Here is a 24823-nt window from a genome sequence, read left to right as displayed (position 1 = left end):
GGGGAAAATAAGACGAAATCAGAGAGACCCTAAGAGACTCTTAACTCTAGGAAACAAACTGAGTGTTGCGGGGGGGGGGTGGGCAGGCGGGGTAACTGGGTAATGGGCATTAAGAAGGGCATGTGATGTAATGAGCACCGGTGTTATATGCAACTGATGAATCACTGAACTCTAGCTCTGAAATTAATACACTATATGTTAATTAACTGAATTTAAATAAAATAAAAATTATCATGCACTAGGGAAACCCAGTTTACCAGAAACCTAAGAATCCTTTGCAAAGTCCTTGCTCCCCTCCTTGATCTTTTATATAAATCCAGATTTTATTACCAGTTTATTTCCAGTCAGGGGGCTCTTAAATGAGGGGTCCCAGCTGCCTAAAGGAGCAGATGAGCCTTCTGAAATAGTCTGCACAACTTCATGTGGATGTGCATTCCTGGGGGAGAGGGTCCGGAGCTTCGGTCAGGTTCTCCAAGCGTCTGTGATCCAAGAAAGGTTAAGAGCCACCGCACAGACAGCTGTCTCTTTGTCACGCTTATGTTCCTTATAGGGCTTTTGTCTACATCTTTTGGCAGGCAGTTAGTCCAGGCTTTCAAATTGATGCACGGAGACAAGAGGAAGCGTGGGGCACTGTCAACATTTGGTTTCAAGTCCTAGTCTCCAAGGTCACAAAGCCCACTTTCCCCATCAGTTTAGACGATGCCCCCACACAAGCACAACCCAGCCATGCCACCTCCTCTCGGGAGGCAAGCAGGCAGATGCTCTGGTCCCCCGAGGCCCCTGATCATCAACGGGCTACTCTATTCAGCACACACACACATACCCACACACCCCTCTCAAGCAGGATCTGACTTAAGAGCAGGATGGACATAAAACAGTCACGATGCTCACTCAGCCAGTAAAATAGTATCTTTTCCATATTCTGAAACATTATTAGGGTTTCCTCATCCTTTAGCGGTAAATGAGTACAACAGTCTCCCCTGCCGGGAACTCAGTCTCTCAACTTAGGACCGCGTACTCAACAACCACAGCAGGAGGCCAAGAGCCAGATGCCCCGGGAGAAGCCACACCACCCTCCCCGTGGGAGGCCCACCCCCCGACCAGCCGTCCTTGGGGCCTAGGAGCAGGCAGGTGGCAGGAGCCACACAGACGTCTGCTCCAAGTCCAGGCAGCTACTATCCTGGCCGGGTGCAAGTTAACAGTCAGGAGTACCTCCTGTGTGCCAGGCGTGAAGGACCCTACGAAGTAGGTATTACCGTCCCCATTCAGAGACGGGTGCGCGGGCAGAGAGGCTGCCTCACCCGGGCCCCAGAGCCGGTGGGAAGCAGGGCCTGCACGCGAACGCCGCCATACTCTGCACCCTGCATCCTAATGCCTGCTAAGCTCCCACGGACCAGCAACGGCACAAGTACACACAGCGTCGCCACTAGGAGGCTGCCCGACGGTCACCGCAGAGCCACCTACCCCGGCTTTGCCAGCCGCACTTCCGGGCCCAGCAGCAGTGAACCGCTCCCCAGAAGCTCGTGCACCAGAGAGCCTCCTTTCACCGCTTCACGGGACACAAGCTAACGGGTACGTATTTTCACTCACCTGTACTTCCAGCGTGGTTTTTGTTTGCTTTTGGCTCATTTCTACGCTGAGGTAGTTTCGGCTAAGCCCAGACTCGGCGCGCGAGTACTCCAGGTAGGTCTGGGGACTGCAGCCTGCCGCCCTCAGGCCCGCTCCGCGAGTATCCAACCTTCTCTTCCGTGGCATCATGCCCCTCCCGGCTGCCTGCTGGCCACCACCCCCGCAGATTGCCAGCCGATCACCAGCCGTCAGCAATCTCTGGGGCAGCGTGTCTCCACAGGGCAGCTGGGACGAGCACCCTCACCCTGCTCGTGAGACCTCCGCTCCCAGTGCATGCCACCATGCCCGGAGTCTACAGACCACCGAAACTGGCAAGTCGGGCCCTCAGCACTAACCTCACAGAAGAAGAAGTTCTCGGCTTCCAGGCCGAGAACACGGACTCTGGAAGCAGGGTGAAGCGAGCTGGCTTCTGTGTTCCTGGCCTTCCTTCCCAGCCCAGTGGGGCGGCCACACAAGACGACTGAGACCACAAGCGCAGGCTGTACAGGTTTATTTTTCCAAAACCACAAGAGACATACAAGAGCAGTGCTTTCCCTGGGCAGCCCCACAGACCAGACCAGTTTCCACCTGTAGCCTAGAGGCTGCCAAAGGTCACAGCAGAAGGAAGAAGAGGATCTGCTCCCTGTCTTTGGTAAACAGACTCTGAAAGTTGACAACTCGGACTTGGCCAATACCACATTAACACCACCATGTGACTGCCATCTTCTCACCCATGCTTCTGACGACAAAAATGCCACAGTGGATGAAATGGGGGTCAGGGGAGAGGTCTTTCAGGTGAAACGAGACTTGCTGAGGTCACACCAATTTTCTACTTCACCCAGAAGCACTCACACAGGGAGACCAAAGTCAAAAAGGAGGGCTCTCGACTCTTTAACGAGTCGAAGTGTAAGAAGTAAGGCAGGGGAAGACAACTACGGAGACGTCTATGTGCTGGACGTGTGTTGGGGAGGGTGGGGAGAGGCAGGCAACGGGTGTGGCTGTTTCTTCCCCAACCTGCTGTCAGAAGGACATCAGATGGTCCCACATATTGCTGAAAGCGGGAACCCTGGAGCCAGATCTGGAAAGCCTGCGTGGGGCTGCCCAGGGCACTCACCCTTGACTCCAGAGCACTGAACACTGGTGGCGGTGATTCGTCACGTATGGCAGCGAGCGGCGAGCGGAAGGTGGGAAGAGCAGAGATGTGAGGGGCGAGACACGTCCGTTCGGCAGAGCACGGGCGGGCTGGCTGTGGCCCTGCAGGCCACGGCGGGTCCACTGGGCAACCATGACAGGGCACCGGGCCACGCGGCAGCTCGGACACGGGCGGAGAGAAGCACACCACTTTAATGTGATGACGCGGGAGAAGGATAATAAGGGAGAGACACTCGTGTTCTCTGTACAATACATCCATTTACAGAATCAGCCAGTACTGTGTACAACATATAAATACATGATAAAACATTAGAGGTGCATAGAGCATACTTACAGAAGCCAAAAAGTTCACTTTATACATCCAAGGATAAAGAGTTAAAAATATAAAAATAAGAAACACACACTGCTTTGAAATGTAAAATGACTTTCACATACACAGGTGCGTGGAGATGCCCACTCCCATCGAGTCCAAAGTGAAAGGGAGGGTGTCAAGCAGAGGAATTCACCTGCCAAACATCTGGACATCTGACTCACAAAGTCTACAGATGGCATTTTAAGAGGAAAGACAACCCTATGCCCGACCCCATTGTCCGAGCAAGTCTATTCAAGGTTCCAAAAGCTCCTGTGGGCCAGTGAACTGTACCGAGACAGAAAAGTCCCAAATTTGCTTCAGCAACAGAACCAAAGGTCAAACTGGCGCCTGTCAACTGAGAAGTGACTGTGACCCTGAGGTCAGCAGGTGCTTGGGCCCCCTGGTGGGCACTGCTGGGAGTGATTTTAACCCTGTCCTGGCTTCCCCAGCCATCGGCTCCCCCCCGAGGGAGTAGCAGAAAGGGAAGAAGGCAGGGAGCGGGCGGTGGAAGACTGACATGCCTACTCAGTTCGGGTAGGTTAGTTCCCTTGATGGAGAACACAACCTTCTTTCTTCAGTTTCAAGTCCCTCTGGGTGTCAAGGCAGGCTCCCCACGCCACACCAGGCTCTGTCTGCATGAGAGCTCAAGCTGGCCAGCCGGCCTTGGGCAGCCCAGGGAGGTGCCTGGCAGGAAACCCCACCAGCAGGCCCAGAAGAGGTGGTAAGTGACAGAGGGGCTTCAGCACTACAAATTTGAGGGAGGGGGCAAGAGTGCTCTTGCCTGGAGAAACAGAGTCTCTTATATCAATGATATCCTGTATATAGATGTAAGATCAATCATTATCAAAATACGCACACTAAATATACAACTTTTCCCATGGCCATAATTTATTATCTCACCACAAGGCACAATACACAGAGCTTTGAGGGTCCAATACAGTCATCGTGACAGAACGCACCACAGCCCTGACACATGATCATGGCTTTCAGGCTGCACGCACACTGGAGCGAGATGCTTTCCACCGTGCTGCTGTCAGTGAACATCTGCAAGGAAAGGGATGCGCTGTGGCTCGCACCAAAGTTTGCTTTGTGGCTCAGCTGCACCACACTCCCAGCAAGGCCTTTGGGAAAGGTGGGGGAGCTGGAGGAATAATTAAAGCTGGTGGAACTTAGCTGGAGTTTGGAAAGCTTCCCATAAAATGCCTGTTTGATATTGAGTTGGGAGGGGATGGAGGAAGGCTCCAGAGGCTGACCAGGCCCCTTCCCAGGCTCTCGGGGTAATTTCCAGAAGGGCAGGTCAAGGACAAAGGGCATCCCCTGCAAGTGATCCACTAGTTCCCGAGGACCAGGCCCAGTGGCGTTTCTGTTCTCGGCATTTGCCTTGAGAGGACCCCCCGCAAAAGTCTTCTCGCTCTTGATGCTGCCAACAGAGGCAGGCGGTGGCTTTGGAGCCCAGTCTTCCCTGGCGGTCTGTACCCCACCGGACACAGAGTTTTTGCTTGGCCCCAACTTCCGACTGGGAAAACCAGGAGGGGCATCAGCGGGCAGTGGCATTGGCTCTACGGGTCTGGGTTGCTGAAGGGCTGCAGCCTCATTCCTGGGGCCAAAGAGCTTCTTCCCTTGGCCTCCAGCACTGTTCTGATTACCCAGGGCCCGACCTATCTGATCGGGAGCCAAGGAGATTGCGTTTAAAGATGAGAAACAAGGGGCTCTCGAGGTAGTGAGATTTCCAGGACTTCTGCCTGGGGCAGCATTTGAATTACCGCACTGGGACATGTCACAGGCTTCCTTCTGATCTTCCGAACTAGCAGGAGAGAACCGCTCTTTGGAATCCACTTCTACTTTCCCAGAGGCAGCTGTCAGCTCTGTCCCTGGATAGAGGGAGTCTAGACTTGTGACGGTCTTGGAAATCTTCTGGGGTGCTCCAGGAGCCTGGGTGGGCTCCAGCCTGGCAAGACCAGTGCTTGCTTCGAGGCTTTCAGGTAGAAGAGGCTCCTTTGAAGCTCTTAAAGAACGGGAGCTGCTCTTGCCAACTGCGCAACTGTTTTCTGCCAAATCCTGCAAAGATCCCACTCCCAGGGAGCCGCCAAGGCTCTGCTCTTTCATAAGGAGGAGGCATGGGGATTCAGGTTTGCCGGTGACTTGGGCTGGAGGAAGAACCTTCTCTAGGGGCAAGTTACCCTGCAGCAACCGCATCACAAGTGGGTTAGTGGCCTCCACTGAGGACCCAGGCCTACCCAGAGACATGAACCTCGGCTGGTACTCGGTGCTGGCCAGCAGCAGGGAATCTGGAATCTTTTGGGGGACTGCACATACACGAGACACCCAGCTCTGAGGAGCAGCCATGCTGTCTGTCCTTGTAACCAGACTCTGGTCACCATTCACTTTGGAGAGTGAGGCAGAGTGGTTCCAACTGTGTTTCTCATCTGTGTCCACCACCAAGGCTCTCTTCACCACGGTGGCCTCATTGGGGTCAGCCTCGCTGTTGTCCTCAGACAGGTGGCCTTCATAGTCAGAAGCCGTGTCTGTGGACTCGCCATGAGGACTCAGGGCTTCAGAGTCTCCATTGATTTTCAACTTTCCACCTTCCACCTGTTTGCAGTCGCTACCAGTGCTGTCATCAGTGCTCCCTCGAGGTGGCACTGTCCAGAGCAAAGGGAAGTGGTTAGGGAGGCCTAGCCCCTCCCCAGCTGTCAACTCTCCAGGTAATGCAGGAATGAGGGGAGCAGCCTTCTCCCACTCTTCCACAGCCTGGGGCTCAACAGATGGGACATGTTCCCTCGAGTCTGGTCCAGGCTGTCCCACTGCCTCATCCTTTGACAAGCCAGGCACCCAAGGAGCAGCACCATCAGAGACCAGGGCCTCAGTTGTCAAGTCTTCTTGTCTAGTAGCACTTTCCCTCATGGATGGGCATGAGTCACCAAGTCCTAATTCCTCATCACACAGTCTATCCTGCAGGCAACCAGCCAATGGTGGTTCAGTGGGGGAACTAGGAGTCACATTCACAGGATCCTTCATGGCGGGGATACTGTCTTGGTCTCGAGCTTGGCCAGGTCCTCCTTCCAATACAACATCCCCCACTAGAGACTGCACAGGACAACCCTCTGGGGGAAGAGAGGGTCCTCGATCCTCATCATCGCTTCCCAAGGAAGCGGTACCAGACTCGTGTTCAGTTCTAACATCTAGATGCAACGTACACTGCTCAACTGATCTCTCCGGGGCTGGGGTTTGGGAGGACAGTGGGGACAAAGCCTGACACGGCTGGTCCCCAGTGGGAGCAACAGGGAGTTGGGAGGCATCTTCCAGCCCACTTGTGAGGACATCTGGAACCCTCTGCCGTGCGCAGCTCTCCTCCTTTCTGAGAGCAATCAGGTCCTCTCTCCTGGCTCTGGACAGGGCAGTCCCAGCCTGGATATGCTCCCCATTCAGAGGACAAGGCGGCAGTAGTTGTGTTCGCTGTAGATCTGACGCACACTCTCCAGGGGTGCCCGGGGCTCCGCTGGGCTCAGGGTGGCCACAGGCCTCACCACCATCACCACTGCCGCCGCCTCTGCCACCTCCCTCATCGGTGGCCCCGTCGCCACCTCCACCCGGGCCACCCCCCCCTCCGATGGCAGTGGTGGCCGCCTCTCGATGACAGTGGTGGCCTCTCGCCCCTCGGACTTGCAGAGCACGGGCTTTAATGTCTGCGAGGGTCCTGGCCCCAGTCCAGCCCCGGCAGGAGGACTCCGTGATGGGGACGATGCGGGGACATATCTGGTAAGTGGGCTGACCTTTAACCACCCAGGGTGGTTTGATACGTGAAAGTTGAATCTGCAAGAGAAGAATTGGAAAATAGTTTTAATTGACTGGGTGATCTGACCTAGGAACTGTACAGCTAAACCAAGATTTTAGTAGCTTAGGGGACACGGCCTCAAGAATCAAATAATTTCCTTTAAAAATGAAATAATGGCAGTAAAATGGCTGTCCGTGACACCACACCATTCTTAGATGACTCTGCTCTAGGGCTGTCATATGCCATGCTTCTAAATTTAATTTCTGGTGGGACTGTGTGAGTTACTGCACAAAGAATCTAACACCACCTAATAAAAGATTTAAAAGCCCCAAAGGATTCTGACCTCCAGAGAGAACTTCAACAGAGTGAACAAAGCAGCGAGGAAGAAAAGAACCTTATCCTCCTGACCATCAAGTCAGTCTCATGAATGGCTCTCTTGTACAGGGCTCTACACTCTCACGTAATTAACAGAAGCGCCCAGAGCCTTCTGTCTCTGCAAAGGGGCTCTGCACATCTCCTGACCCTTGAAGGGAACCTGGCCCCAGGACAGCCAGGAATCAAACTGTCTCCTACCCGGATGGGCGGGACTTTGGGCTCCTCTTTGGTGGGCTGTGGCTTTTCGGCGTGAACACTTTCAATTGTGTTACGAAAGGACTGACGATCTTCAAGCCGGGGCTTCTTTTCGGGAAAGGATGCGGAGGCCGCCTGCTCAAAGGATTTCCTCTTCTGATCCTTGGGTTCCTGATCCGCAGTCTCCTGAGGCAAGCTGGGAATCCTGTCTGGAGACACGGAGGCACGTGCCAGGTCGCCTGGATCGGTCTGCGTCCGGGAAGCCACAGGTTGGGTCAGGAATTCAGTACTCTCTGGTTCGGGTGCTACAGAGGCCGTGTCAGGCAGATGAGGGCTGCCTGCCTCTGCTGAGTCGCTCTCAGCCTCCCCATCCTTGTAGAGGGGGATGTCTGGTGCCACAGACTGTGTGTCTTTAGTGACCCCTGCTTGTTCTGGCTCCTTTTTGTAGAGATTCCTTCTGGCTCTGGTTCGGAGATCTGGCCGAGAGCGTTTCTTAAAATGCCCATCTCGCTGCCGGGTGGCTGGACCACGCTGTGGCCGTGCTGATTCTCCTGGGACATGCAAGTCATTCTTGATGTCAGCCTCCTCATGGGCCACCTTCTGATGCAATGACTCTTCTTTGGTCAAACCCAATCTGCAAACCAAACTCACAGCATCAGTTACAGGGCAAAGAGGGCATGCCTATTTTATTGTAGCTGTTAGGTATCTCAGAACAAAATAAATCTGTGTGCTACATAGCACTAACCACAGAAAAATGTATGTTAGCTTTCCTATGAACGGCATTAAGCTTAACAAGCCGGGCAAGCCACCACAGCCAACCTGTTCTCACCCCATGTGCTGGCATGCACAACTCGGACAGCATCTGTCTCTCTGCCCCCTAAAGCCCAGACCAGGACCCGCAGCACCGAGGGCCTTACTTCTGTCCATAGTAGTCTTCAAAGAACTTTTCTTTCCACTGTTCTACCTTCTTTTCCTTCTCCATTTCCTGTCGGATCCTGACTTGCATCTCATGAGTGAATTCACCTAAAGAGAAATAAAAGCTTTTGGAGTGTGTGCATTCAGGATACTAAGGTCTGTCTTATGGAAAGCCAAATCTTGCAATTCCACCACATCAGGACTTCTCAAAATACACATGACGTTGGTGGGTGTGGAGCTCTTTTTTCTTTTAACCCTATCTCCTTCACACTCATTCCTGTCTCCTCCAGAGCCACATCATGCTCATGGTCATGAAAGAACACGTCCATGATGAGGGAAATTTACTTTTCCCTCGGATAATCAGTCTTCAACAACAAGCAACACAACTGATCAAAAAAGCAAAACAGAAACAAATAAACAAGAGAACCATTCTTACTCCCTGGGCAGAAAAAGGTTAACAGACCAGGCCTGATGGCTTATTCTTGGAAAGGCCTGCTTACAAGGCTGGCCTTTGGCTGACATCTGGGAGCTTGGATTTCAGGAGGGTTCCCACCCCCATAAATGACATGAATGGCTCACTGTGCCTAAACTGTTTATGCAAACAAGATGGTTTATGGCGAGCACCTGCTTTCCTTCGGGGAATCTGGAATCTGGTTATGTGCCAGGCAGAGGCTTCCCACACGATCAGTTCTGAGTAAAAAAAAAAAACCTGGGTACCGAGTCTCTAACAAGCTTCCCCAGCAGATTACATTTCACACGTGCAGTCACAACTCACTGCTGGGAGAACTGTGCACATCCTGTGTGACTCCTCTGGGAGAGGACACTGGAAGCTTGCGCCTGGTTTCCCTGGACCTCACCCCAAGCGTCTTTTCCCTTTGCTGACTTTGCTCTGTATTCCTTCACTGTGATCAATCACAGCCATGAGTACAACTGCAGGAGGAGTCCTGTGAGGCCTCCTAGTGAATCATCAAACCTAGAGGGAGTCTTAAGGACCTCCCAGCACACTCCCCACGTAGCTTCCCCATAAAGTTATATTAAGAGAAGCTGACAATCACTCCACCCCAACTGGCAACGTCTAAAAAGACAGAGCACCCAGTAGAACTTAACGTGTAAGTCAATGCCACGGCACACTCTCCTCCACCCATCTAGACAACACCAGCATTCCTGGAAAGACCAGGAGTTTAGACCTCTAATGATGATGAGGTAATGCAGGTGGAGACATACACTCAAACAGCAAAAGCCCAAACACTCTGTACCTTCTTTAAAGCTACAGAGCACATTAACACCCACCACATTCATCGGTATTGTGAGGAAAGCTTGCCTTATACTAAATATCCCTTGGTGGGGGGGGAAGGGGGGGAGGAAAGAGGCACAAAATGAATGTCTGGATTTTAAACACCAAGGACAGGTGACACCACACATGGCAGGTACCTCTCAAGCAGTCTGAGAACATCCACTCACCATCAGCCAGGCGTTCCCGCCAGCTCTGGGCCGCATGAGTGAAAAACTCGTTATTCAGTGCACTGCTGCTGAGACGCAAGAGGCCATCTGTCCCCACCTAGAAGGATCAGGGTGGAAAGCACAATAAAGAAACTCAGAAAGGGAACCGAAGCCCACCCAGAGAGAGTCAAAGAGGTGGCTACCCATCTGCACCTGTCTGTCCACTTCAGGCAGGAGGAAGAGGAGCTGCTGCTGGAAGTGGGCTGGCAGGGCATGGAAGGTCCGAGAGTTTATCAGGGCCCGGAGGTTGGTGTTGACAAGAATGGACCCAGGCGTCTCAAAATCTATCTCTTCCCCTCTGTTGCGCTTCATCTGACCTGTGATTTTGAAGCAGCAAGAAGCAAGGTATAGATTTTCAGCTTTTCAAAGAAAAACAGCAAATGCCAACTGAGGGATAAATTTTAGTGGCAGCACCCGAACTACCCAGAACTTATCTGGTCCACATCCACACATCCAGTCCACCCTAACCTACACGTCACAATTATTCTGTCCAGGTTACTGTCGTTGCCATCAAACCCAAGAGAACACTTGGGCCTACATCCTCTTAGAGAAGACTCTGTACCATGCTGTGACACAGGCTGAAGAGGACACTCTTCCCAAAGAAAAGCAGGGAGGGGGCAGGTTGTGAGCTTCCCTCCAAAGTTGGAGAACAGGCTCCACAAAGCCAGCTGGAGAAACGATGGAAGCTGTCTAAAAGCGCATCTAGTTAGTATACTACAGAAAACTCTGCAGGAGCCTTCCCTGAACGGGATGGAGAGCTATGATCTCCACACAGAAAGGTACTAGGCTGTTTAAAGCCACTGAGATGTCAATCTCTCTCTCTCACAAAAACCTCCACAAAAGTTACTTTTATTTGAAAAAAATCACTAAGAATAGAGACCTATGAGACCTTAAGGTTAAGCACTGCTGATGAGTTGGAAAAGCAGCAAGACAGCAAACCCAATTCCCATTTGGGCAATGGTTTATTCTAATTTTCAGAAGCCAAGGCTAGTCTTCTTAATGGTTTCATGTGGCCTAGCTACAAATAACCAGCATGTGGGCTTTAAGAAATAAATCCTGAACTAGCAAACAGCATACTGGCCTTGCAAATCGCCCTACTGAGGGGTGGGAGGAGCATGCTACTGAATTTGCTTGCAACCTCAAATTCAACACAGGCTTCCTTCCACTCAACGTTATGACTAGGCTAGAAAAAAGGGTGCCTGACCGAACTTTGGATGTTAAGAACAAAAGTGACAGGATGCTACTGAAAAAAGAAAATGGATGCTGGAATTCTTCACTGATAATCTCAGAAGCAATTTTCACTCACCCAAACACTAAGCAGTACCAAGGCAGGCACAGGCCATGCCCTTACGGGGACATACAAGGAACAATGTGGCACCATCTCTGCCCACAAGTTCCCTCACAGTCTAGCAGAGAAGATCTACATGTGAAATAACCAAATTACAAGGTAAGAAACAAACAAAAAAACAGAGGGCCACCCAAGAAGTCAAAATAAACTGGTAAAGGAAGCGGGACAGAAGATTTTCCTCTTCTTAGCACTAAGGCCTGCAGGGGCCCCCCTTACAGGCAGAGAAATGAGTGCCGAGCCACTCACCTGTGGCCGGCTTCCGGAAGCCTCTCAGGAGCGGGGCAGGGTCCCGGGCGACCTCGGCCTGGCCACGAGTGGCAGCGCTGCCCAGGGCCAGAGAGCCGCTGCTGCTGCTGGACGGGCTGCCGCTCTCGCCATCGGCGTGGCGGCCCGAGAACCCTGAAGGCACAGCATTCCACTGGTCAAAAGCATCACCCGCCGCGCCCAGGGCTCTCAGACAAGCTCACTTCTCCCAGCTCTCCCTGAGACACTGCCCGCAATAGCGGGTGCTTCCGTGGCCCAACCCTGGGCTGTCAGACATCACCACCTCACGGTCTGGCTTGACATTATCCCGTAAGAACACCAAACCGCCATCTTAGTTTGCACAGCACTGCACCTTTACTGAGCACCTGCACACTCCTTCATCGGACCCTCACGCTGCCCTGCGAGGCCAAGGGTGGTGTGCACGGCAGAGCCCAGCACCGGAACCTAGCTCAGGCCTCACCACGGCGTGCTGCCCACCAGGAGGCCCTCCTGGCTCCACAGGCACCGCGCCACCTAGGTCAGACACTGCTGCCAGAGCGGGGCAGGCCCCAAGACCTGAGGAAGGAGCATCACATCACAAGTTTGCACGTACCTGACGCCGATTCCACGTGGGCCCCGTTTACCTTCAGAGGAGTCAGGACAACCCGTGGCAGCATCACCCCAGTCTTTTTCTTTTGCTTGTTTGCCTAGATGCCCAAGGGATTACAAAAGGAACCTGAATCACCCGCAGGGCCACAAGAGTGGTCCCTCTCCACCCTGTCTCCACCGTTTGCTACAACGGAGTTCATATTCAACCAGCTCAGGTGGGTAACGGTGGGAGCAGCACGAACTCATGTTACTAAGCCAGGTGCTGGCCCCTGTGCCAAACACCACCCCAAGCAGAATGGAATGTATGGTCACCCTGTTTTATAGATAAGGAATTTGCCCAAAGTCCCAAAGCTAGCAAGCGGCAGGGCCACTGTTCCAAGTGCTGACTCCCAAGCTCGCGTGCCCCCCACTCTGCACTGTGCTATCCAAGTTCCCTGTTTGTCGGAAGTAGGAGTGAAACTATCCATCTGTGGTAATGAAGAAAAACCAACCACTCTGCGCTCAGATCCACTGCCCACTTGTAACTGTACTAACAGGTGGAGACCACACTGATTTGCTCCACTCTACCGACATGTTAGCTGCAGGGGCAGAGTCTCATACGTGGGCTTACCTACCCCCAGCCTAGCCACCGACTCTCCTCCCTACCTGTGAGGAAGCCCTGTAGCTGTCCCTGGGATTGGAAAGAGGCCGACTTTGAGATTCTGCAGAACAAGATGCATTCGATGACGTTTCATCAAGAGAAACTGGCAGAGAGGGAAATAAAGGTTAGTCTCCAGCAGCTGCCTGTGGCTCTCGGCCCATCCTGTGATGAGTACTTACCGTCGTTTTCACCGCTCACAGTGCTGGCTTCGTTAGACCCACAGCTCTCCACGTCGGCTGTGTCTTCCGGCTCTTCTCCCTCCACTGCAGCCGGACTGCGGGACCACTGCAGGGCGTCCTTCTGTGACAGCAAGGCACAACTCAGGTGAGCAAAACCCGACAGATCCTACAGGCACAGCAGTCACTCCTAAACGTGCACTGCTTTAGGAGAAGAGAGATTTAGAATACTGGTAAGTTCCTAACCCTTTCTAACTGACCTCTTTCTCCGCAAGTTCTTTTCATATGTACATCACAAAAGTTAGATATAATTTCGCATTCAGTCCACTCAGTAAATATTTATGGGGCACCTCCTATAAGCTACACCATGCTAGTTCCGGGGGGTAGGGGCAGGAGGGGCAGAATAAGAGGGAATCGGGGCCCTGCCCCCAAGGAGCTCAACTGAGTAAGAAAGGAAATCAAATTTCTTACAATACAAAGCACAGCAACAGAGGCACAGAGAGCTGTGGCAGTCCGGAAGAGGGGGCAACTAACTCAGTGAGCTGGAGGAACGAGGGCATGGAGCTAAGGCCTGCAAGGAGATGTGCTGCTTAAGCTGAGTTTTAAAAGAAGTTAGCTAGCAGGTGGATGGTTTGGCAGTAGCAGACAGGAGGGAGTTCTAGATAATGGGATGAGCAAATGTGAAAGAACATTCCAAATGCAAGGCAACTGCAGATTTCAGCAGGGGGACTAGGTGCATGAGGGTCAAGAGTAAACAGCCGGGCCGATGGTGAGACACTGTGCTGAGGGACTAAGATTCTGTCTGCGAGGCCCGGGAAAGTGCCGGCAACCTAAACTGGAAAATGGAGGAAAGCAGGCAAGAGCGCAGGAGAGCGGAGGAGAGCGCCACTCCAGATTTCATCTCCTAATGGAGGCTCCTTTCAATGGGCTCTGTGGCAGTCTGAGTTCAACTCCACTCATTCCCAGGCAAAACCAAGGGGCCACCTCCCACCTCACAGTCAGAAAGGACTCTGAATGAATACTGGGGGGTGGGAAAGGAGAAGCAAGAGGTAAGTCAGGGTAAGGATGTCTTCTTTAATAAAGTGTGTAAAAAAGAGTTGTTAAAGTCATGATTCTACCTCTTACAAACACACCAGGAACTTATAAAGGAAATCTACAAAATTCTAACTCATCAATTTCATGGGTCCCATGATCCACTATATTAAATCTTCATCAATTTACTGTCATTAATTTAAGCCCAAATCATGCTGATTTAAATTAATAAAAAGAAAATGGCTTTTTAGATCTTTACCTCTTCTCCTACCACTGTTAACTGTTCCTCAGAATCAAAAGCTAAAGAATATTTTTAGTATTAACCTTGGAATTATGCTTAGTGGCTGCCATGTGCACAGAATGATGCAACAAACTCGTTCTTCGAGTCTCAGGAGCAAACTAAAATACAATACTCATTAATGAATAGACAAAGAACTCCAGTTCTGGCGAGGGTGGGGGCATCACGCCCACACTGTCGGTGAGAGTGAAAATGGTCTCAAAAGGTTCATGCAGAGTGGCAGAGTACACTGTAAGTGAAAATCTAAAAAGCTCTTAGCCCAACACTTCCATTTCTAAGACTTACACAGGACATGAAAAGCATTAATCCCTAAAAGGAGAAAGTCAATCAATGGAACTACATTAAAATTAAGATCCTCTGTTCTGCACAAGACACCATTAACGGAATTAAAAGGACAAGCTACTGAAAGTTGGAGAAGGGATCGGCAACTCATATAACCGATAAAGATCTTGTATCTAAATTACATAAATCAGTAAGAAAAAGGAAACCCAGGAAGAGAATAGGCAAAAGACTATGAATTAAGCACTGCACCAAACAGGATATCGAAATGGCCGATACTCACACATAAACCTGTCTAACTTCACTAACAATAAGGAAAACACATTATAATGCAAATTAAGCCACAAGGAGAAATCACCACATCCATAAGAATGGCTAAAATTAAAGTTTAACAATACCAAGTAGTGCTGAGGATGAGAAACAGGTACACTGAAAATGGATCCAACCATCTGAGAACAGTTTGGCATTATTTGCCACATTATCCTACAACCCAGCAATGTCAGTCCTACATTTGGATTCCCTAGAGAAATACATGTGCGTGTGCGCACACACACACACACACACACACACGAAGCACATCCAGTGTTCACGGCAGCGACATCTGTAAAACCTGCGCTGTACACAGCCGAAGTGCCCACCATCAGTAGAATCAAAATATGGAAGCATACAATAAAGAATGAACTACACAATATAGGTGAATCTGAAAAACAAAATGTTGAATGAAAGAAGTCAGACACAAAAGAATGCATACTATAATGACGCCCTCTGTAAGAAGTTCAAAAACAGGCAAAACTACACTACACTGTTGGGGGATGCAAACACAGCTGGGACTCAATAAAGATATGCAAGAAAAGAACTTCGAAACAGAATAGTAGCTACCTTTAAGGGGAAGGGAGCTGTGAGTGGGAAAGTGTACTGGGGGCTGCTGGCTGCCAGCCACACTCCAAGACTTGATCTGAGTGGCAGGTACGAGGGTGTTTACTTTGTGACATTTATTAAGCTGAACATTTATGTTGCACGTCTTTTACATTTTTACAATAAAAAAGTTTTAAAACAAAAAACAATTCCAGAATTTCCAGCAAGGAACACTACTGTGGACAGTTATTTGAAGTAAAACTGTAAAATATTTAATGAGAAATGCTGATGACGCACCAAGTGAATTAAGCAGTTAAATTTACACGTTATGATTACATCATCTATTTAGAAAGAAATAGGATGTGAGCATGTGTGCGCAGACAAAAGACAAGAGACACTCCTCGCGTGTGTTAGCCATCGCACCTCTAGGTGGCAGAGTTGTGAGGACTTTCTTTTTGATTTGTGGTATTTTCTACAATTAACATGTATTGTTTTTTGTGATCAAAAATATGACATTTAAAAAATTATAATGCTAAATCCTACTTTGACAGCTAAGTCACTAAAAGCGAATTTCCTTCCTCCAGGTCCCAGAGTCTAGGGGAACCTAGTGTTGATTACAAATCTCATTATTAAACAGAAATATTGCCCACTTGTTTGCAATTCAAACTACTACCCCAAATTTCCAAAGCCATGTATCAAACAAAACATTTAAGAAAATGAAAGCAAGATTTGCAATTCTAATTCTGCCTTTTTAAAGATCATTAATCTCTCCATGTAAACTTCAGACATCTGATATCATAAATTTCCAAACATTAACTGTAGCCATCTGAAAAAACAATGAAATGGGCTACTGAGAATTATAGGCATCAGATAATATGCTCTCAGACTCAAGACTTTAATTTTTTTGCAAGGATATTTTCTATCAAGAAACGTTTTTTCAGCTCTCTTCCTCGGCGCTGCTGGCGGAGGTGGCAGCCATCGGTTACTGGGCATCATGGCTGCCCTCAGACCTCTGGTGAAGCCCAAGATCGTTAAAAAGAGGACCAAGAAGTTCATCCAGCACCAGTCAGACTGCTATGTCAATATTAAGCACAACTGGCGGAAACCCAGAGGCACTGACAATAGGGTGCGCAGAAGATTCAAGGGCCAGATCTCGATGCCCAACATTGGTTACGGAGCAACAAGAAAACAAAGCACGTGTTGCCCGGTGGCTTCTGGAAGTTCCTAGTCCACAACGTCAAGGAGCTTGAAGTGCTGCTGATGTGCAACAAATCTTACTGTGCAGAGACTGCTCACAATGTCTCCTCCAAGAACCGCAAAGCTATTGTGGAAAGAGCACCCCAGCTGGCAATCAGAGTCACCAACCGCAACGCCAGGCTGCGCAGTGAAGAAAATGAATAGACAGCTTGTTGTGCACGTTGTATTTGTGCTAATAAAACAGTAAAACTACAAAAAAAAAACTTTTAAAAAAAATTAACAGGTAATGAGTGATCCTTTGCTGAAACCAGATTTAAAATGTTAATGAAAGACAATACTGGGGTATTTAAATGTGACTGCATAGTAGATATAGAAGGGTTGCAATAATGTTGAATTTCCTGAGTGTGATATACATTGCCCTTATACAGGGGAATGCCCTTGGATCAATGTATAACCCTTGTGTCCTTTTGCTTACTTTTAAAATGAACTATAACTTACATAGAATAAAACTCTGATGAGTTTGACAAATGCTTATCAAGATACAGAACATGTCCAACATCCCTAAAAGGCCCTCTGTGCCCATTCCTAGTCAACCCCGACTCTACAATGCCCTCCCACCCCACTGAGACGATTGTTCTTATCTCTATCACGAAAAATCACTTTTGCCTATTCATGGCCTTCATGGAAATGGAATCATACAGTCTCTACTCTTGGGTCAGTCTAATGTTGATGAAATTCGTCCCTGTTGCTGCAGGCATCAGTAGTCCATTATACATTACTACAGCATAGTATTCATATAGATAACCACGTGCTTACCTAGTCTCCTATTGGAGGACACCTGTATTATTTCCAGATTTGGGCTATTATGAATACAAAGCTACTATGAACATTCTTGCAGACACCTTTTTCTGCTTTTCATCTCTCATGTGTAAATATTTAGGAACAGAATTGCTGGGTTTGGGATGAATGAATGCTTAGTTAAAACAAACAAGAAAACAACTTCCAGACATTTCCAAACATTTCCACTCCCAGCAGCACTGTATGGAGTTCCAGATGCTTCAAATCCTCATCATATGGTGTTGTCAATCTTACTTTAAGCCATGCTAGCAGATGCAGTTAGGTACCTCACAGGAGTTTTATTTTTCATTTTTCTGATGACTAAAGATATTGAACACTTTTTTATATGCTTACTGGCCATTCTCTTATCTTCCTTTTTGAAGTGTCCAAGTCTTTTACGCATCTTTAAACTGAGTCATTTGTCTTTTTATTATAGTTGCAGGAGTTCTTTGTTGTGGATCCTTTTAAATACTGATCATGGGCATGTGTTACTTTTACAAACAAATACATTTTAAACACTTTCTTTGGAAATAATTTTGTATTGACAGAAAAGCTGGAAGAGTAAAAGCAGCACAAAGAATACTTGCCTATACTTTTTACCCAAATTCACCTCCTAACACAAATAAGTGTTCTTAAAATACACGAAGTATATTAGTTTGGCAAGGCAACTGTAGCTAATGATGAAAATACTACTACTAATAAATAAATAAACCTGAATATTTTCCCCTAAGTCAGATTTTTTTTAAAGATTTTATTTCTAAGTAATCTCTACACCCAACATGGGTCTCAAATTTACAATCCCGAGATCAAAAGTCACATGTTCTACTGACTGAGCCAGCTAGGCATCCCAAGTCAGATTTATTTTTTTAAAATAGCATTTTTTAAAAGATTTTATTCAACAGAGAGAGAGAGCACAAGTGGGGAGCAGCAGGCAGGAGAGGCATGGGGCTCGATACCAGGACCCCAGGATCATGACCTGAGCCTAAGGCAGAAGGAAGATGCTTAAATGAGCCACCCAGGTGCCCCCCCAAGTCAGATATTTAAAAATAAATAAATAAATAAAAGGCACTGTGAATATAACAAGCCCCAAACATGAATAAAATAGAACACTAAAATTTCTTTTTTCACTTTTTTAAATATTTTATTTATTTATTTGAGAGAGAGAATGAGATAGAGCATGAGAGAGGGGAGGGTCAGAGGGAGAAGCAGACTCCCTGCTCAGCAGGGACCCCTATGCAGGACTCGATCCCAGGATTCCAGGGTCATGACCTGAGTCAAAGGCAGTCGCTTAACCAACTGAGTCACCCAGGCACCCCTAGAACACTAAAATTTCAACTGACGAAATTTCAACTGCCCAAGATTAGGTTCTGAACTGGAAAAACAGATAAACAAATCCCAGGTATGCCTCTTCTTTCTTTGTAGATCTGATAAATACTTCCTGAGCAAGAAATGGCTATGGCTTCTTAGGGAAGGCTGATCTGAGAGCTGCTGAATATAAATTATTAAAAACTAAGAGCATGCCGACCACTCAACAGTATACTAGAATTCCTAACAATACTTATTTTAAAAAAAGAGATTAAAAGAGAAAGAGTGTTCTAGTTTCCAGACAGTATAATTGAAGAGCCAAAAGATTCAGACCTAGTAAGAAATTCAGCGAGGTTGTGAGATTCAAGAGTACATTAAAAACTCAGCAATAACATCACCAGTTAGAAAATGTAATTTATAAGAAGAATGATACTCAAGAACAAGTTTCACAAAAGAAATACAATCTTATGAAGAAAATAAAACTTTATAGAGAAAGGTTTAAAACTTAAACAGAGAGCCACACCATCTTCTATATTAAGAAAAACTCAACATTGTAAAGATGCCAATTATCCCCAAAATGATTTGTAAATTCAGTAAAATTTCAATGAAACAATTTTTTAAAATACAACTTGACTCTGCAAAGGACCACAAGAGCCGAGACACTCTTGAAAAAAGAGTAAGAGGGCGCCTGGGTGGCTCAGTTGGTTAAGCGACTGCCTTCGGCTCAGGTCATGATCCTGGAGTCCCGGGATCGAGTCCCGCATCGGGCTCCCCGCTCAGTGGGGAGTCTGCTTCTCCCTCTGACCCTCTTCCCTCTCGTGCTCTCTATCTCTCATTCTCTCTCTCTCTCTCTCTAATAAATAAAATCTTTAAAAAAAAAAAAAGAAAAGAGTAAGAAAAGGGGAGGACCTGCTTTTTTAGAAAGCTCTAGTAATTGAGCAAATAGAGGACAGGACAAAAGAAGAACAGAAACCAATCACTACAGGATATGGGGTTTCTTTTTGGAGTGACAAAAACGTTCTGGGATCAGACAATGGTGATGGCCGCATGACTTTATGAATACACTAATAGCCACTGAACTGTACACTTTCTGTGAGTTCCATCCCAATAAAGCTGGGTTAAAAATGTCTTACTGAATTTAACTGACAGTTCTGAAAACATGAATGAATTTAACCAGAATCTGTAAAAATCACATAAAAACTATTAATGTGCACAGAAAGTTTACAGCTTCAAAGGTAAACTTCAGCTTTGGACAATGGAAGAAAAATGGTCCGTCAGTGATGTTTTATTTTGTTATATGAATCCTAGAGAGGAATTAAAACTAAGCAAACCTCTGTGTATGCTTGAGAAAAGACTTCATCATTTTTAAAAATACTTAATGTAAAAAAAGGTTCTATTGAATTTGAACTCCACTTGCATTATCACAAGCAGTTTCGATATTATAGCTGTCAAAGAAAGAAAAGAGCTGTTATTTTAAAAATGAACACACTCCTGGAATACAGTTTAAAGAGAAAAAAACTGAGTTCTTAAAGACAAAAAAGAAGCTTCCATCAATCAGAAATAAAACAAATTCTCATCTATGATTTGCCACCCACCACTGCAAAGCTTCCAGTCGATGGTGACATGACCCCTCCCCTGAAACCCTTGGATCTAGATGTGCTTTAGAATTCAGGATTTCTTGGGGCGCCTGGGTGCTCAGTCAGGTCATGATTCCAGAATCCTGGGATCATGTCCCACATCGGGCTCCCTGCTCAGCGGGGAGTCTCCTTCTCCCTTCTCCCTGACCCTCCCCCCTCTCGTGCTCTCTCTCTCTCATTCTCTCTCTCTCAAATAAATAAAAATCTTTTCAAAAAAATAGAATTCAGGATCTCTTGAATTTGGGGGTGGTAATACAGTGCATATAGTTTTAATATATCATGTATTAAACACACGTTAATATTTTTTGAAATAACACATATGCATATACCAACTAAAATAAACAGCCTTGTCAATCTGGATCAGAGCTTTGCCACCAAATGAGTTTAGATAGGACAGGTTTTACTGCCAACTGAGTTAGGAAAAAAAAATTTTCACTTCTCAAAATATTTTAGATTTTAGGGGCACCTGGGTGGCTCAGTCTGGGCCTCTGACTCTTGGTTTCAGCTCAGGCCATGATCTCAGGGTTATGGGATGGAACCCCAAGTTAGGTTCTGTGCTCAGAAGGGAGTCTGCTGCTTTCTTACTCCCTCTCCAGCTCCTCCCCCAGCACGCATGAGCACTCTCTCAAATAAATAAATAAATCTTTAAAAAATGTATTTTAGATTTCAGAATTGTTGAGATTATGGACTGTTGAAAAAGCATGTCTCTCAGTAAAATTTTTGAAAAGATGTGGAAGTTTATAATTCTACTTTTCTCATCACGGGATAAAATAAAATGTAAAAAAATATTAATGACCTAGGAAATGAACAGAGGGTTGCTCGGGGGGGGGGGGGTAACTGGGTGATGGACATTAAGGAAGGAACATGATGTAATGAGCACTGGGTGCTCTATAAGACTGATGAATCACTGAACTATACCTCTGAAACTAATAATACACTATATGTTAATTACTTAAATTTAAATTAAAAAATAAAACCCCCAAAAATAACTTAAAAAAAAAAACAAAAACACATAAAGGATAAAAAACAATAAAAACCCACCTTAATAAATACATTACCAATCCCATCAATCCTCCTAGTTGCCCCTTTTGATTCTGTCCTCCTTTCTCCCCAGGTAACCAGTTTTCTGAGTTTTGTGTTTGAGTCGTATTTTTCATAATGGTTCAATTATATATGTGTATCTCCTTATATATTTTTAAATTTCACATGCTTTTGAATTAGCTTTGTATCAATAGCATACTGTAGGTACTCTTCTGAGACTTGCTATTCATACAATTCTGTGTTCCTGGCCACCCAATATGTTGATACACAACACTTAGTCCTTTTCATTGCTATTATTCATTCTATAGATATACCACAATTTATTTACCAATTATTTTGTCTGATGGATATTATGTTGCTTACACTATGTTGATTATGTCTTGCTATTACAAACAATGGGATTATGAACTTCCTTGTACATGCAAGAATTTCTCTAGGACATATACCTACTGAATTACTGAATGTGAGGGGAGGCATACCTTCAACTGTATAGGACAAACCAAACTGTGGTCAAAAATGATGATTGCAGGGGCACCTGGGTGGCTCAGGGAGTTAAGCATCCGACTCTTGGTTTCGGCTCAGGTCATGATCTCAGGGTTGTGGGATGGAGCCTCGCATTGGGCTCTGCACTCAACATGGAGTCTGCTTGTGAGTCCTTCCCCCTCTCTCCCCTCCCCCTCTGTTCTTCCCTCTGCCCCTGGACCATGCTCTCTCTCTCAAATAAAAACCTTTAAAAAAAAAAATTAACGTTTTCTTCAAGCCTCAAAGAAAGCCTCCAAATCACCTCCATTTACCCATTAAAACGTTAAGGAAGTAGTCCACTGGAAAAATTCTCACACATTTGCACATGGAGACTACAAAAGTAAAAGGAGATAATTGCAGTGGTATTTGTAACAGTAAAAAAACTAAACATCCACAATAGGGGACTGGATAAATAACATCAGGTATATTGGTATGATACACTATTAAACAGTGGCTGAAATAAATAAAAACACACTTATATAAAACAAACAGACCACTCGTTTTTAATGGATCCACCCACATGAATAGGAAGGATACACATTAATGACAGTGTTTGCTACCGGGAAAGAACAAGGGCCATAGGCCTGGGTGGCAGGTGAAGGGATAGGGGTAGGGTAGGGTCTGGTGTGGAGGTGTGAAAGTCAAATTCATTTCCCACTTTCTTTGCACAAAGGCCTGAGCTTCCATTTAAACATGGCAAAATGGACACAATTCTTGGCATCCTCCTGAAACCTCTTTAGAATGACTCTAAGAGAAAAATAAAGATATAAATGGACAAAGGGAAAGGGGAAGGAAAAAGCAGATGAGAGATGTCAACAGACAGAAGATGGATAGCAGGAAGACAGGCAGTAACTGACTCAGCAGGGAAAAGAAAGCTGAAGTCTGAGGCTACAGAGGGAAAAGCCAAAAAGCTGGCCAGTTAGTACTGTAAAACCCCCAAGAGGCCAGTGATTAAAGGTCCAGGAACCACTGCCCACAGAGGAGAGGCATGGGAATGAAAACGGGAGAACTTGTTGGAAGTCCGAGCCAGAAGTTGGACCCCTCAGGTCTCCTCTCTGTCCCCCAACAATCAGGCAATATCCATCTCTAGCCTCAGAGGAAATAGGAGATTTAATTCTGGCTGGACTGAACCAGAAAGGGTCCAGAATAGAAGACAACAGCTCAAGGAATGGGGGAGGAAGTGAGATGCTTCACTCTAAACAGGAGCAGTAAGTCAAAGATGACATATAAAACAGTGACGCCATCAGCTCCCTTCTCCAATTAGGCTCCCAAACCTCTCCTCACGGTGGTAGCCCTGCAACCCCAGCCCTAGACTGCTCTCAGCTGGCTGGCAAGAAAGGAAAGGATTTATCTTCCCAGAAAAAGTGACCAGCCTAAGAGAAAACACCTTCTGGTGGAGACCTGGGCATTTAAAACAAAACAAAACAAAAAAAGCATCTGGGTCCCCACTCTCTATCACATCCAACAATAGTGCCCACAAGCACAGAATGTGCCAGTTCTCTCACCGTGAATGACTATCAAGGGCCACCAGATATTTGAGCACAACTGTCAGATCAAACAGCAACCAAAAACAAAAGGATGTGAAAGGAAACAGAGATAATGAAGATTTCACAGTAAATGTTCTCAAAGAGATAGTCCCAAAACAAAAAGTACAGAAGGCTATTAAAAAAAAATAAATAAAGGAATATCACAGTGAATGTGAGCAATCTGCTAGAAACACAAAATGATACAAAACTCCCAGAAACAACAACAAATAGGTTATATCCCAAAGAACTGACTCAGAAGAAAAAGAAAATGGGTTTGCATCAAGGAAGTCTCACAACAAACATAAATTCTAGGAAGAGAAAACAGAAAAGACAGAAATACAAGATATTTTCCCAAAATGAAAAGACCGAGTTTCCAGATTTAATAAGGCAAAATGCCCTGCAAAATGAAAAAAGACCCATTCCACAGCACTACACCTGAAATTTCAGGAAGAGAATTGAAAAGATATCCTAAAATCTTCCATTCAGAGAGAACATATCACAAAGGAATGAGAATGGCATCATGCTTCTCAAGAACAGTTTTGGAGAATGTAATGTTTTATTTATTTATTTTTTTAAGATTTATTTATTTGACAGAGAGTATGTGCCAGTGGGTATGGGGAGGGGCAGAGGGAGGGAGAGAGAGTCTCAAGCAGACTCCTCGCTGAGCACAGAGCCCGACGTGGGGCTTGATCTCATGACCCTCTGAGATCACGACCTAAGCCAAAACCAAGAGTTAGATGTTTAACTGACTGCACCACCCTGGCACCCAGAATGTAGTATTTTCTAAAATTCTTTTTTTTTTTTTTTTAAGTTTTATTTAAGTAATCTCCACACCCAACATGGTGCTCAAGCCCATGTCCCCGAGACTGTGTCGCATGCTCTTCTGATTGAGCCAGCCAGGTGCCCCTCTTCTAAAATTCTTAAGTCAAACCAATAATCCAGTATGGAACACAGGATAAAGATATGTAAGGTTTCAAATCATTTACCTCCTATGCACTTGTTCTCAGGAAGTAACTGGAGAATCTGTTCCACAAATAACAATAAACAACAAACCAAACTAAACTAAAACAAAAATTATATACACACAAGATCTAGGAGAGAAACTATCACAGAAGACAGGTGAAAAGAATTCCCAAGGTGGTGATAAAAGGGAAAGCCCAGGAAAACAGATGTATGTCAAACAGGGTAACCAACTCACCCTAATTTGCCTGGGACTTTCCCAGTTTTAGCACTAGAAGTTCTGTGTCCCAGGAAATTTCTCAGGACAGTTGGTCCCCCTACAAACAGACCAGGAATAGGAGAAAGGATGGCTCCCAGACTGACCTTCAGAAGGAAGACTGAAACTGACGTGTCTGACCATATCAAGAATTTTATCACCGTTAACAGCATTAGATTCATCTTTTCTG

At 46.6% G+C, this 24823-nt stretch overlaps 1 protein-coding gene and 1 pseudogene across 4 annotated transcripts in view; one reads left to right on the top strand and one right to left on the bottom strand.

The window, feature by feature from the left end:
* Window positions 1-2103: 2103 nt before the first annotated feature.
* ASXL1 (ASXL transcriptional regulator 1) overlaps window positions 2104-24823 on the bottom strand; it is a 73256-nt gene continuing 50536 nt past the window's right edge. Inside the window, exons 4-13 of one of the 4 annotated variants that reach the window (XM_028118890.2) lie at window positions 12892-13012; window positions 12718-12815; window positions 12077-12170; window positions 11467-11619; window positions 10026-10189; window positions 9834-9930; window positions 8997-9062; window positions 8375-8480; window positions 7461-8091; window positions 2104-6925 (exon numbers count right to left, since the gene is read on the bottom strand). In XM_028118890.2, coding sequence (XP_027974691.2) covers window positions 4004-6925; window positions 7461-8091; window positions 8375-8480; window positions 8997-9062; window positions 9834-9930; window positions 10026-10189; window positions 11467-11619; window positions 12077-12170; window positions 12718-12815; window positions 12892-13012 — 4452 coding nt within the window. In that variant the 3' untranslated portion in view covers window positions 2104-4003. The remainder of the gene's footprint in view (window positions 6926-7460; window positions 8092-8374; window positions 8481-8996; window positions 9063-9833; window positions 9931-10025; window positions 10190-11466; window positions 11620-12076; window positions 12171-12717; window positions 12816-12891; window positions 13013-24823) is intronic. The other 3 variants (XM_028118892.2, XM_088026745.1, XM_028118895.2) reach the window with 3 other exon arrangements.
* On the top strand, window positions 16340-16753 carry LOC114220798 (large ribosomal subunit protein eL32 pseudogene; annotated as a pseudogene).

This window comes from Eumetopias jubatus, unplaced genomic scaffold (assembly GCF_037043125.1).
Source record: "Eumetopias jubatus isolate StellerSeaLion01/CBP00866 unplaced genomic scaffold, mEumJub1_p1.0 scaffold_9, whole genome shotgun sequence".
Classification (NCBI taxonomy): Eukaryota; Metazoa; Chordata; class Mammalia; order Carnivora; family Otariidae; genus Eumetopias; species Eumetopias jubatus.
This window is presented reverse-complemented; position numbering and strand designations above follow the sequence as displayed.